Here is a 14,823-nt window from a genome sequence, read left to right on the forward strand (position 1 = left end):
AAGTCAAGTAACACTCAATTGTTTATTATTTTTAAATGTATTATTAATCATATAATTAGTCGCAAGATACCATGAAATGATTTAATAACATTGCAAAACCTAACGATGTCTTCAATGGGTCGCAATAAAAATACCCTATTCCTAGCTCTTAGTACTTAGGGCTCAACCGAGCGGCAAATGTCTGAAATTAGGTCGTAATGACAAGTTGTTAGATAATACCGGCGATGAATCTGAACTTTGTTGTCGATACATGGTTTGTTGTTCTGATTGTTGTTATTTAAGGCTATTAAAGAAGTAATAATTATTTAGGAAGTAGAGCCTTAAACACCGACGACACGCTATCGTTCATTCTTTTGCACGAGCTCTATCTATTTGTGAAATACCGTTAATGCATCGGATTTTTTTTTTAAATATTTATGGTCAATTCTGACTAATGTCTATTTCAACAGCAAGACGACACAAGACAAATAAACAACATTTGACATCGAATTGAAGGTGTTCATTATGGATTTGCGAAAAAATTGCGTTTTAAATGGTGACGAAACTATTGTTATTAGATAAAATGGAATAGTGTTGTATATAAGATATATTAATCATGATTTGTTAGTATTATACAAAATAGCCGAACTATTAGTAAATCGTATGGAATGCGTAAATCTGAGGTTTGTTTATCACTACTCTGTCTTCTGTTGGAAAAAGCTATAGTACGGACAAGAGATTATGAAAATATTTCGAAATAAACTAGCTCTACGGTATTATAAAATTCTAACCAAAACTTGAACTGAACTTTGGAAATCTGTGTCTACATTCAATTCGAAATTTAGTCTACTAACGTGGTGGTAGAATGTATGATCAGAGGGTGGTACCCAACCAGACACGCTCACCCGAATCCCTACCAAGTATGGTCATATGCAAGATGTATTTACATAACGATCTACAGTAATTAATTTTGTTTTTATTGTTTATAAAGTGATTACAATTATCGATGTCTTAAATATGGCGAAACTACTTTAAAATTCATCGAAAAGTAAATCAAAATCGAAGTTTATTAAAACTAACCCAATTATAAAACATTTATATTTACCGAGGAAATATCGTATTTTTGGTAGGAATAAGTCAAGAATTGCTCGGAGAGGTAAGAAACAGAATAGCCTTCGTTAGCCTCTTTTAATTTCAGCTAATTTTTATCTTTTTTACTGAGCACGGGCCATTAGCAGCGGAGCCCTGTGCTCGACTAGTTTTGATACTTGATATAATAATTTCGAACTATATTTGATTTATATTATTTTACCGTGGGTTTTTTTATAAGTTATAAGTACTATATACTCATATATAATGTTTATATAATATTTAGACTATATACTACTACTACTGCAACGGGTTATTAAATAATTAGTCTATGCAGTATTATTATTTATTAAAACACCTCATTGCCATAGACACTTCGATTTTGATTATGGGATCATTATAAGATCATACGATTAGTATTAAAATTTCGAAAAATGAAAAGTCAATTTATTTTCATAAAGTTCTATGTCATTAGCAAGCTAATACATTTATTCAACTTTTAGTACGTTACTATTGTGTATATGTAGATAATTTTCGAAATCAAAATAAATAAGCGAGTATCAAGACTACAGCATCCTATACAATGAATAAATCTAATTTTTGTTCAGTTTTTCTCTTACTCCGTCGCTCCCCGGGGTGATGTTTTCCCGCCAATTTGTAGTGTTTGTGAAAATTTTCGCATTAAACGGTCATGTTACTGCCGTATTTACAAATCAAGCATTTTGTTCATGAAAACGACATTTTTTTTATTATCTCGAGATGTAAAATTTAACGCCTAATATTTAAATTTTTATTTCTTAGATGTTCGTTGGGTTGAGGTAAATAATTATAGTCGTTAATATACATTAAATATTAAACGATAAGCAGGTGTCCGAAAAAACGAATTTTTTACGAGCAATAAGAAAGTTTTCTAATAATGTCGCGACAAGTTAAGAGTGTCTCACCGCTAATTGCGAAATAAATTTTCAAGTTTGGCCAAAAAACGGTTTTCCTTGGCGTGAGTTATGACGCTGTGAAAAAAAAAAGATAAACTCTATAGAATTAAGTTACCGCCTTACAGTTATGAGCTTGATGAGTTTAATTATATTTATTTAAATAATAATTTTAAATATAATTTGAAAATATTTGGTTCTATATATAATAAATAATAATAACATACAATTATTATTTTTGTATAACTATTTAAATAACACTCCTATTTGCTTAAAGCAAAATAACTCACCGAAAATGCTTTTATGGTAATTTAAATAAATATTTCAGAATCATAATTATATGCATGAATATTTATATGAATTCTATCACATATTAGTAAAAACAAAATTATTCTTAACGTTCCAACTAGCAGAAATTAAAAGTGGTGACTTAAAAAAAAACTTATGTTAATCAGCAGGATAATCTTTAGTAAAAGTAGCAAATATCAATCGTATCTGTATTTTGAAGTACATTAATAATATTAGTAATATCATATAAAAATTGTATGACCACATTAGACTTTGAAAAAAGAAATGTCGCCTATAATATTACACTGAACCGGTTTCAACCAGTTTGATAAAAAGTGGTTATGGAGAATCTTTCAAACCCTATTAAGTTTAAAAGCCGTTCGGTCATTAGAGCACTTTTTTTAAACGTCTTCGAGGACAATTTTTCCTCCCTCGGACACTTTTCATAATTACCAACCCACCCCAGCTTCTTGTTACAAGATGTTATACTCCAACCCGTTTAAAAATAAAATTACATTTTCTTAAAAATGTCTTTTTAAAAACCTATCTGTTTTAAAGAAATCCTTGTTTTTTGTGACAACGTAACATAACACATAATATGACTATTCGATTATTCAACGTATATATTTGTGAAAGCTATATAAAAATCTATTTATGTTTTTTTTTTTTAATAATTGGTAAAATTTTTAATAGTAGGTACGCTGTTGATTGTAAGTACTTCTTTATCGTATTTCTTTGCGCTTATCATCACTTGTAGTACTAAGTTACCTTTATGCCTCAGCCACATGTCATTTTATTAAATATATTATACCACAGAGTGATTTAAAAAAGCTGATTTACAAAACAACCTAAACATATTAGTAGTGACATGAAAAACAGACTATCAAAAAGAACCTACGCTTTCGATCCGTACATCATTAAAGACCTTTTTAAAACAATATTTATAAGAGAGACGCCGACGCGAAAAAAAAAGTAAGCCGAATTGATTTACTATCGTGTTTCGAAAAAAAGTATTTAAAAAACATTCCGTGTGTTTAAAAGGGATAAAAAGTGAACTGAAACACATGTCTTGCCTGAATGGCGGACGTCAAAATCGTCTCAATTTCCAACAGAAAAACAATTGCGATTTGAATTTCAAATTTGGAACGCGGTCATTTTCTTAAGATTTTTTTACGGAAAGCCGAACGGTAATAAATCTTCAAGCAATAACGATAAATTCATTGCGGATCGACATGCAAATGTGGATTTTTTTCGACAACGCATTTAAAGTACTTTTGTTGTGGACAATAAAGGTATGGAGCTGCGGTATAATTTAACACTATTCATTTTCGTAAATGGTATAATATCGTTTTTGGAATAATATTTACAGTCTCGTTTCGTTCCAAGATTAACTAATATAGACACTTCTATACCAGAAATACATATTTACAGTTCAAAAAAATTATAGACACCTGTCAAGTACAATTAAAAAAAAAACAAGACTTTATAAGAAGTGATCTTGAGCTTAATGCAATCCAAAAAAATAATATAATGCAAAATAAGTACGTGTCCACACGTCGCGGTTGAACCAAAAATCAACTAAAAATAGTTCCCATTTTATGCACTTTCCCGTCCGACGTGGACGCTTTATTTTTTCACCTGAGCCGTTTGCATGTTACATGCAAATGTACGTATGTTCGGTAGTTTATTTCAGAGATTTCGGGTCGGAATAGTTTTTGTCGCGAAAAAAGATCTATTTCACTGATAGCTTGGTACGAGTATGTAAAGTACTGTTACCTCTTTTACGTAGTCGAGATCTGTTTTGTTGGAATTTATGGAATAACTAATCTCAGAGTCGATTTGAAGATTATAATTATCAATTTTATAGAACTGAATTAAAACTCTTTGGTTTATTTTATTTAAAAAAAAAAACTATGACTTTTTATCGGGGCCGTGTAATATGTAACAAGTATAATGCACGGAACAACGGATATACATCAAGTTTTATTACACTGTTTCGAACTGGACGTTCAATTTAATTTTTTATCGCAATAACTCAGCATAATACAGATGTTGCGTAAGTACAAGTACTTCCTGGGATACAAAACCACCTTTTACGCAGATGGCGCTGCCTCCGACGTAAGAAAAAAAAAGAAAAGAAATCGCGCGCGAATCTCGATTTAAATAAATTGTAAACACGCCCATGGCGTTTTATCGCGGCCAGTATTTTTTATCTTGATCGATTCTATGCGAATATGTTGCTAATGAATATTCAAGATAGATAGATAGGTCTAGATATTTTATAGTTCCTGTGAAAAAATCGAATTCCCTACCACCCACTGCTAGCAAGGATAAAATCTGTACGATGCGATAACTCTCTTGTTTTAATAAACGTAAAGATTTAATACTTCTTAGCAATGCACTTCATAACTATACATATATTATCTTAAAGTTAAATACTATGAGTAATTGGTTAAAAAACCAATACCCCACTTTATAAGGAGCTATGTTTTGGCGGCTATGTGTCGACGTGACATTAACAAAACAATACTGGCGGTATTAAAAAAATAACACATTTATTAAAGGAATTCTTAATAAATTTGAATATCGAACACGTCAAGCGCAGAGCCGCCGCCGCACGTCCCCTACTCTTGGAAGATAACAATACGCATTGAAACAGGTGCCAACTCACTCGCTGAAGTGTCGACCAGCATTCTTCGAGCGTTCTCTCGCTGATACTCTGGCCGGACCTCGCTTGTTGCTGTTTTGAAAGAAAAGAAAGAAACGTTTTAGTATAATGATCTTATTTCTAACTTAAATAACTCGATCGAGTTTTAAGACGTTAGTAAGGGCCGCATTGAAATGACAACTGTTACGTATCGCTTATTATTAAACATATAATTTGAAACTCGGAAATAAGATTCATGTTTCAGTTGAATTACAATAAACAAAACAAAATCACCAAGTTAGTATAAGCACAACGGAAAATCTTTTTTAAATTACGAAGCTCAGGAACATTTGTCGAGCCTTATCGTATTAAAAAAGTATTTTCTTTTAAAAAGGCTATAAGGTTATAGCGAAGAAAAATAACGGAAATTCATTCGAAGTCTACTTACTTAAATATATTTATCGGAAGTGTTAAGTAGCGGTCACACGTACGCTTATACCTAATATTATTATAAAAAATATCTATGATTTATTTCATAATATAATTGACTCATGAGCCAAATTTAACATATTCAGCCGTTGAAGTATGATTACCTAATAAAGAACTAAAAACATCCACTTAAACTTTTGTGTTTTTTTATGCCAGGGGTATTTTTATGCATAGGTAGACGGACGGGCATATTGGCCAGCCGATGGTAAGTGGTCACCACTTTTGAAATTTTAATAATTTCCTACATTACCAAATCACCAACCTTAGGAACTGAGTTATTATGTCCCTTATGCCTGTTGTTAATTTAACTTTCAAGCCGTCCACAACAACACATAGCATTGCTGCTAATAAAATATCAAATGTCAAAGCAATGCACTTAAAAAAATTTAAACAAAGTATTATCGGTGTTAGAGTTTTGTGCAAACTGTCCGGCTAGTACCTACTAATCATATATTCTACCGCCAAGCAGACATAATAAGTGTTGTATTCCGGATCGAAGGGTGAGTGAGCCAGTGTAACAACAGGCACCAGGATATAAAGATCCCAAAGTTGGTGGCGCATCGGATAGATAAGAGCGGTGACCATTTATGATTAGGTATTCAATTGGTGACTATATCATTGAAAAATTAATGTCTGATATTTTAAAACAAACATCTACTTAAATTGTAAACCCTTTATTGGTTAAACATTTGAGTACAAAGTATATCAAACGACTGCAACGATGATTTTATAAGCAACGCAGTGATCGTTATTTATATAATAAATTATATACAATAGATACAACAATAATTTACTGTAATGCGTGTAACGTGATGTTGGTTAGAACTCTGATTATTACCTTCGGCGTTCGTTAATGGTTTTTTAAAAAGCGTATAATTTATTTATTTATTTATGTTACAGATATAAATTTATTTATTTGCTATTAAATTAATATTTAACTGTGTATATGAAAATGAATGTGTGTGTCTGTGTGTGAGTGTGTGTGTGTCCTGTCAAACGTTGGCGATGTGTTCTGCGTACGCCCGAGTTATGTTCTTAGCCCAAAAAATATAGTACTTTTTGTATGTTTGTCCATTTATATAAATGATATCTAGACCCCTATTATATTGGGCTAGTATTATATAAATTTGGTTGTTGACGTGTTTATTTTTAATGAGTAAAAATAACAACTATTTACGACTTACTTTTCGGTCCTTCTTGATAGAATCTACATTTGAATACTTTTTTTTAAACTTACTCGTACTGATTCGTATGTAGTTTTAAGAGTATTTAATAAAGTATATTTTGATGTTACGGTTATTTTAAGATAATTGAGTATATATTAATAAATCTTAACATGTGCTTGTTTTTTTTTTATTATTATGTTGTTATGTTTATGTATATTGGTAACAGGTAACATGTTATGTTGAAACAAATTAATCAATTAGAACAAGAACTGTCTACTCATATTTTTATTCTTTCCTACAAAATTTAAATTTAAATTTCGAATCTTACTTCTATAATATACTAACAAGGGCGAATAGCCTAAACTCCCCAAAACATAAAAAAGAACGAATGAATTGCCGTCAAGCAGACACAAAGAAGGAAGAAAGAAAGAAAGAGAAATAATTACATCGATATTGAGGCTATTCAGGAAATTTACCAATGCGAAGGGCAGCACGTTGCGGTCGCCCAGCGGGGCTTCCCCGGACGGCGACTGCTGCGGCTGGAGCAAGGAGTTTTGATTATAGAACGCTTAATATCAATGCAATACACTATATACTACGAAACTACAATATTTATACAGATATATTATATTAACCCTAAGGGTAGACTAATATTTAAGCGATAGAAGTTCGAATGTTTTATTCCATATAACAACTATAATAATTAAATAATTATGATCAAATCACCTGCTTTGACATTATTATAAGATATTTTCTAATATTAATTCATTATTACAAATTTAATGTTATTTTTCCAATATATGAGATCATAAGTGGTGTAACGCGCCATACCTGAAGTGATATTCGAAATTTGAACTTCATAAATTGGCTCGTTGTGTTAAAAATACGCGACCAAATGAAATGCTTTGAAAGATATATCAAAATATTAACAACGTCTCCAATTTTATTTTTACACCACTTATGAACTTAGCCTTACATCACATTAGCACAACATTAACTAACACATGCAAATAAACCAACACAACGAAATTTGAAAAGCGAAGGCAAGCGTTAAGTATGCGCTACAAATAATGACTTTCTTTTTTTAAATCACACTTATTATAAAAAAAATATTATTTACATCGACATTATTGAGTGATGATAGTAAATTTACCAGCGCGAAAGGCACAAGGGATCGCTCGCTCATCGTCGAATCTGCCGATGGTGACTGCTGCTGTTGCTGTTCCGTTCCAACGATATGTAGAGACGGCGTGGAAGAAAGAGAAAGTATTATAATTTATAATTCTAAAACACACTTAAATTATCTAAGTAGTCTTGGTAAAATTTACTGATTTATTTTTTTATTCTTTACATTTGAGACGAATAAAATTTTGTTACGCAAATATGGGGATTATTTTGTACTGCAGTTTTTTTAGTGAGCGTAGTTCATTGAAAAAACACAAAATTTCTCCCATTCATAAATAGTATGTATATTAAATACAAACACTTCAAATCACAAGTGAGGGCTATAAAATAATAATAAAACGAGTTTTAATTAACCGTTGATTAAAAAAAATTTAACCACAAAAGTGCAACTCCGCCGCGTCGAACCGTTAAATCTCTATTTACGAGAAAAAAAGTGATGAATACGAAATATGAATATCGAAAACCGGTTCCAAATTCAAACAATGCTTAAAACAAAAAAATTGAAACAGGAACAGATTCGCAGTAACAAATAACTGTCAACACCCCTTCCGTGAAACAAAGCGCGGCGTAGAAAAATTAAAAAAAATAAAATCACAATGAGCCCCTAATCCGAGCCGTGGGAAACCGACAAATGCAAGGTAAGCGAATCCGAAACTAATTTAAAAAGTAATATTCTTTTGTCTTCCATTTTCAAATTTTAATTTAAAAACACATGCACTGCAGTTAGCATTTATTACCCGATCGAAATTCGAAATTGACATATTTATTTTATTTTTTTAAATTACTGAGCGGTAAACAAATATTAGGTAACAACATTTGTGTTAGCCGCAACGCCAATAAAATCATAAGACATATGTTCAAAACAAACATTTGTTAGGACGGATAAAATATAATTTGGAAAAAAGATTGGAATTCGAGTGTTGTCGACATGTTGATCAGAAGCTAATATCGAAATAATAGAATTATCACTGATTATCGTAATTTACATATCCTTTGTAAGACCGGATGCGACATAAGGACAAAAACGATTTAATAATAAGTTTGACGCGCGGCCCTTAACCCTTTCTTAACAAAAGCTTTACAATATGTTGCCTTTGCGTCTTGTATCTTTTTTTTAAGGAAGTAGGGATCATTCAAATTTGGAACGAGTTTTGTAAGACCTCTCACGGGTCAGTCTATCGATATGTTTTGGAGAAGATAGACGTTCATTTTAAATTATTATTAAATAACAACATACTATTTTTAAACTAAAATTATTAGTTGTAACTATGGTGGCAATTTGCAAAGTTGGTTTAAAAGTGCAAAGTGAAAAAATCATGGAGCTGAACCAAAAGTGGTTTAGAATAAAAAGTGTTTACAAGTTTATTATTTAATTTTTTATAAATATAAAAAAATACATAATACAATAATAATTCCGAATAAGGGTAATTATTTAGATAACATTTATCGTCATTGACGGTTATAGTTGCCGGCGGCAAGTATTAGGTATTAGTATTAGTGTATAATAATAAAAAATATAAAATATTTTTTATGATTAGAACTAGAATTTTTTAAAATATATTTTGTCATTTCTTTTTTTAGTCATAACATAATCTTCTCCAAAACATAATATGTCCTAACTGTAAACTTTAGTCCGCTTTGAGTAACTTCCGTTTTTATCATCACCAGTTAAACTATTTTGACTCACCTGAATTTCACTAACGAGTTTTTCAGTCAGGATCTTGTGGTCAGGTGTGGCAGACGGCTGAGGTGTGGGAGGTGCTGGACCAGGTTGGTTGTGATCCACCTGTTCCTGTACTGGTGATCCTGGCCGGCTTCTGTTCCAGAAGTCCTGCATCTTAAACCTCTGGGCCTCAGTCTGCAGCGCCGGTATGTGCAGGGATAAGGGGGCGGCGCGAAGGTCTAGCGCACTGCCTCCTGCGGCCGCCTCGTTGCCTTCTGCGGCCGTCATCTTAAAGGAGTTGTGCAGCCAGCTGGCCACAAAGTTGTCTTCCTCCTTAGGCGGCTCCAGGAGCCGAGGGAACGGCGGCGCGGCGCCCGGCTCGAAAGCGCCCTCGCCGCCGACCGCCTCGCCTTCCTCCGCTATTTTCGGTACTTTTGCCTCCCTCGGTGAGTCCTCTACTTCCGCCTTCCGATACTCATGGAGGTCCCTGTACCTCTCCTGGAGCGCTAGGGATATGTTCTCATTGAAGTACTTCAACATTAATTCCAGTTTCGGGCGTATGGTCACAACGAATTCATGCGATGTTGCGCGCCGCTACACGACGGATCTGCAAAGAACGAGTCGTTTAGTCTTCGCGCGCGGCGGTTATCTTTAACTTCGCGAGGACCGGTCTATTTACGCGGAGGGATCGGAGGGAAAGCGGAAGCGAGACCTCCTCGAGGCGCGGGCGGGCGACGACTAACTTCTTGGTGGAAAACTTGAGCGCCGCGACGCTTTCTTGCGGGGTGGGGCGGACGCGCGCGCCAGCCGAAGACGCCGCTCCAACTAGCAAGACGCGGTGCCGCCCCCGCCGCCTTAGACGACGCGAAGAACATCCCCACCGAGGCCGGGCGCACGCGCCCCGCGTTTTTTCCGCGGAAAAATGTGTCCGGTCAAGGAAAAGACGGTCCGGTCGGCGGGCGAGCGGCGCCCGTGTGCCCGCCGCGGCGACCGGCGCTCGGACCTTACCGAAAACGGTCACGGACCGCTCGGACCACGGCCGAAATAAGAACTATTAAAAAGGGCGCGAAGCGAGGGTCGCCCCTCTCGCTCGTCCGACCCCGACCGCTTTCCACCCCTGTGTTAGAACGGGACGGGTATCGCTCACGATTTTTTTCTAAGCCGCTATTAGTGAGGGAGGAAATAGAAAAGAATGGGTTCTTTGTGATTTTTTTCTTATTGCTCTGTCTCTCTTGCTCTGAAGGATATTGCATATTGTCGTCTCGGCTCGAGTTTTTAAGTATTTCTTTCCGTTCCGCCTACTTTACTATTGAATTTTTTTCGTATTCAGGCGGAGCTTAGCTTATGGGGTTTTAGCCAACGGCCTTTTATTACCGCATTTTTTCCTTATTTTACCTAAACTTCGCAATTTTATGTTTCGCACCCTTCTACTTAATCTACAGTAAATTGAAAACCGATTCTATTGAAACTAAGTAAAATTATAAAAGAAAAGATATTAAATTAATCGAAAAATTATCGTAAACGTACTCGAGACTTTTGAATTCGACTTTAAACTTTTTGAGATCCTTGAATCATATTTTCGAATCTAAGCAGAGAAACGAACCTAGGTTCTTATCTAAGAGGTCATATGCTGTAACGAACCCGTCTCGAGTTTTCCGAGACAAAACTTTCCGCGGAGCTACCCCTCGAGAGATGGCGTAGCGAGCTACGAATCGCCTACGATCTTTGTTTACGATTAGCTTAAAAATAAACATACACTTACAGAAACAAACTAAAGCGTAACATATTATATTCAAATGTATTTGATGTAAAACCATTGTTATAATATAATAACATTAAAAAATTAAAAAAAAAAGAAAATTTTAATTGTATAAATTAAAACATTGTTATAAAAAGAACACATTTACTACAAACGTACCTAAGAATATGGTATATATCTCAATATTAGAATAAAGAAAAATTAATAAAACCGTATTTTTTATTTACTACCACCACATGATACCTTTTTATGATTAATAAAATTGCTCCAGTTTTCGCAAAACCAACCCTATGTATACAATTTCAAAAAAACCAATGCCCAATCGAATGACTTTAAAAATGAATCCTTCTTCATCTCCAAGTTTCTATGTATGTGTGTCTATATATACCTAATTTTTTTTTATTTATCGTCCTGATATTGACTATGATGTTAAAACTAAATGTTTAAAGTAATTAAATAATGCATTTGTAATCAATAAAACTTTCAAAACAATATAAAATTGATACAATTTTATTGACGCAAAGGTCATAGTTATATTATATGTTGTAGATAAAGACGTAATCAGTAACCATTTTTTTTTCTATTTGACATATATGTTACACATTGTACAAATTGTTGTAAAATTCCTGTCTTCGAAGGAAACAGTTCAGGCGAAGTCACAGACTTCGTTAGTGTATAATTGACGAGCCCAACTCATTATAGCATTAATATGCACATACAGACAATGCTGGCTACATAATGAACAGGCGTGGCTGCAATGTATGGGAGTGACTTTTTTTTTCACGGTTCGTAAACACGATTGTTTTAAAATGGCAATTTCAGTGAGGCGATCATAATTATATTATTATTATGAAGGTTATTTATTTATTTTAGAACGAGTCATTTTATGTAAATATTTCAGAGTTAGTGTTCAATAAAAAGATTTATATGTAATGTTTGATGCAACGATTATGACGCAAACATTTTAATTCTGTCACGTGTTCCGAGTTGCACGCGCTTATTTTTTTTTTGTTTTAGTCATTCTATCAATATCAGGAAGCAAGGTTGTGGTCTGTGTTGAACTTTAATATGAACCCATGTTTAATTGGTTCTTATCTAAATCGCATATTTGCATTTTTAAGTAACATTTTCGATTTTTAAATAGAATTAAATAAAAATAATGACGTATGTAGTCTTAGTTATTAGATGTAAATTAGAATACTTTTTATTTATATTTTTACTTAACCAATAAAATAACAAGAGATCAATGTACGAACCCTAACTTCGTACAGAACCTTTACTCGCAAGGGTTCATATCTAAGCAACTAATGTTAACCCTTTACTTTGAAACAAACCCTTTTCCGACACGAACCATTGCATAAGTTATGATGTACCAGTTAAAATTGTAGCATTTTGTGATAGTGGTAAAACATTTGATTTTGAATTATATTTGGAAATAATTATTTTTGATTATATTTTTTTTAAGTTATTTTAAAGTTAGAGATACTCGTATCAATTACTTTAATATTATATTTTAAGATGTTAAACCACCGTGTTTTTCTTAGTTGAATCGTTGAAAAATATTCGCGAATAAATAAGAAAGCGTAATACAAATACAACTATTAATTGATTACGCATAAATACTAAAGATTTTTAATCGGAATTAATCACAATATAATATAATCTATAACTAACTTATTGAATTTTCTGTCAGACCTTCGTAGAAATCCGGAAATATGACGAATTATTATTTTTTTTTTTATTTATTTAAAACTACAAACGAAATGAAATTAATTATAAAATTATTATATTTTTGCTAGCGTAAAAAAAGCATTAGCGTTTTTTTTATTAAAGCCGTTGGTACTGCGTCGGAATACCTCCGTTTGAGTCGGTTGCTCCTGCGCAGTTGGTTAGACTCCGTTGAGAATGATCGACATATACATACACTATATGTCTATGACGATCGACAGCATATATACATACATAGAGAATTTGCAATATTATACGTTACATTATAGATACTTGGTTTATTGAAGATGTTTATAGCTTTACGCTATGGCCCTTATGGGCGAAGAAGTCGTAAGAAGGTTATCGAATATGGCAAAATTTATGAAATGTGCGTTGTTTACGTATTTTCAATAAATTTCGATACTTCTCATTGTTTTTTTCAATTAGATAATTTAAATAAAACTCGGTATGCTGATTATATTCACCTTGTACTAATAAAATACTTTTCAAATAAATATGTATCCGTTATTGTAGTTTAAATCGTCTCGTGTCTGCCTGTCTGTATGTCTGTTGTTCTTTTTTTTCTAAGCCTCTGAGCCGATTTTCATGAAATTTTGTATGAAGGCAGCTTGAACTCTAAAGAAGGCTTATTTTTATCGCCGTGAGTGTAGCCGCAGGCAACAACTAGTCAAGTATACAGAAACAAAAATTGTTAGCATTTTTACAAATGAATGATGCTATTTATAATAAATATAATATGGTTTCTATAAATTGCCTCTTAATAAAATTATCTTACGATACTTTCGCTACTACTAACTACTATTTTAAATTTACTTATTTTTCTGTTTACATTTCAATTTTCTTTGCCAACCATTAGATAATTTAATATTTAAATTTTAATTTCAATATTGTCTAATGGTTGGCAAATATATTAAAAAAATATATATCTTTCGTTTCGAAGAGCGTAATAAATATTTTTCATTAATCGTTTTGAAGTATCAGTTTCTTAATCTTTGGTTTTCGTTAGTCGCATCTGCTATTACTTTATGATATTCGTATTTATTAACAGACACAACAGACATACGCTAATGTTAAAGTAATATCCGGTTACATAAAGTTCGAGCGTCTTGTACGATTGACCCTACGCACCTTAAAACCACAATGGTATTCAAATGTATGTAGGACTGCTGTACGACCTATAGATATATAAAAATTTAAAAAGAAAGTATTTATTTACATCTTTGACAAATGCTAATTTAAAAAAAATTATGTATTGAATATAGTTATGTATGAAATAGAACAAGTTCTAAATTTAAAAATGCTTAAAAATATATTTCTTATAGACTTAGAGAAGAATTGAATTCGTAAATGTAAACACAAATTGAACGGACAAAGTCACGTAAAAGGGAGTAAATTAAACAGCGTCCATTGTGGAACGAACCGACAGCTGTTAGCATTGTTACATTTTTATATACATAAATTATATTTTCATGTAATTGTATGTATGTATGACAATATGAAATCATTATGAAAAATTATGCCATCATATCGAATGAGTCACTTTACTTTGTCACTAATAAAATATCTTGTTTGATATTTAATCGGGAAGTATTTTCAATCTTCGTGTAAATTTGTGAGAAAAAATCATTGTTCAAAATTTATTCATTGAAAATTTAATGTAAAAGATAATATTTACTTGCTTATCGATTGTCAATGTCGCTGGTTGGATGTTGGGTTGGAAAAGACTCAGACTTGAGAACAATCTACGGAAGAACTTCAGCGGGATGGTTTACGTTTACGTTTATTTATTTAAACGGGCAAGTAAGTTTTACTTGGTGGTAGGACTTTGTGCTTGAAGTCTGGGTGAGAAACACCCACTCATCATATATTCTACCGCCAAACAGCAGTACTCGGTACTG

At 32.8% G+C, this 14,823-nt stretch overlaps 1 protein-coding gene across 6 annotated transcripts in view; it reads right to left on the minus strand.

Moving 5' to 3' along the window:
* Positions 1-14,823, minus strand: part of LOC125073705 (zinc finger protein 408-like) — a 101,006-nt gene that overhangs the window by 47,769 nt on the left and 38,414 nt on the right. For 2 of the 6 annotated variants that reach the window (XM_047684681.1, XM_047684680.1), the window contains exons 2-5: positions 9,463-10,045; positions 7,711-7,809; positions 7,037-7,129; positions 4,960-5,028 (exon numbers count right to left, since the gene is read on the minus strand). In XM_047684681.1, the coding sequence (XP_047540637.1) occupies positions 4,960-5,028; positions 7,037-7,129; positions 7,711-7,809; positions 9,463-9,978 (777 nt within the window). In that variant the 5' untranslated portion in view covers positions 9,979-10,045. Of the gene's footprint in view, positions 1-4,959; positions 5,029-7,036; positions 7,130-7,710; positions 7,810-9,462; positions 10,224-14,823 lie in introns of those variants that run through there. The other 4 variants (XM_047684685.1, XM_047684684.1, XM_047684683.1 and 1 more) reach the window with 4 other exon arrangements.

This window comes from Vanessa atalanta, chromosome 25 (genome assembly GCF_905147765.1).
Source record: "Vanessa atalanta chromosome 25, ilVanAtal1.2, whole genome shotgun sequence".
Classification (NCBI taxonomy): Eukaryota; Metazoa; Arthropoda; class Insecta; order Lepidoptera; family Nymphalidae; genus Vanessa; species Vanessa atalanta.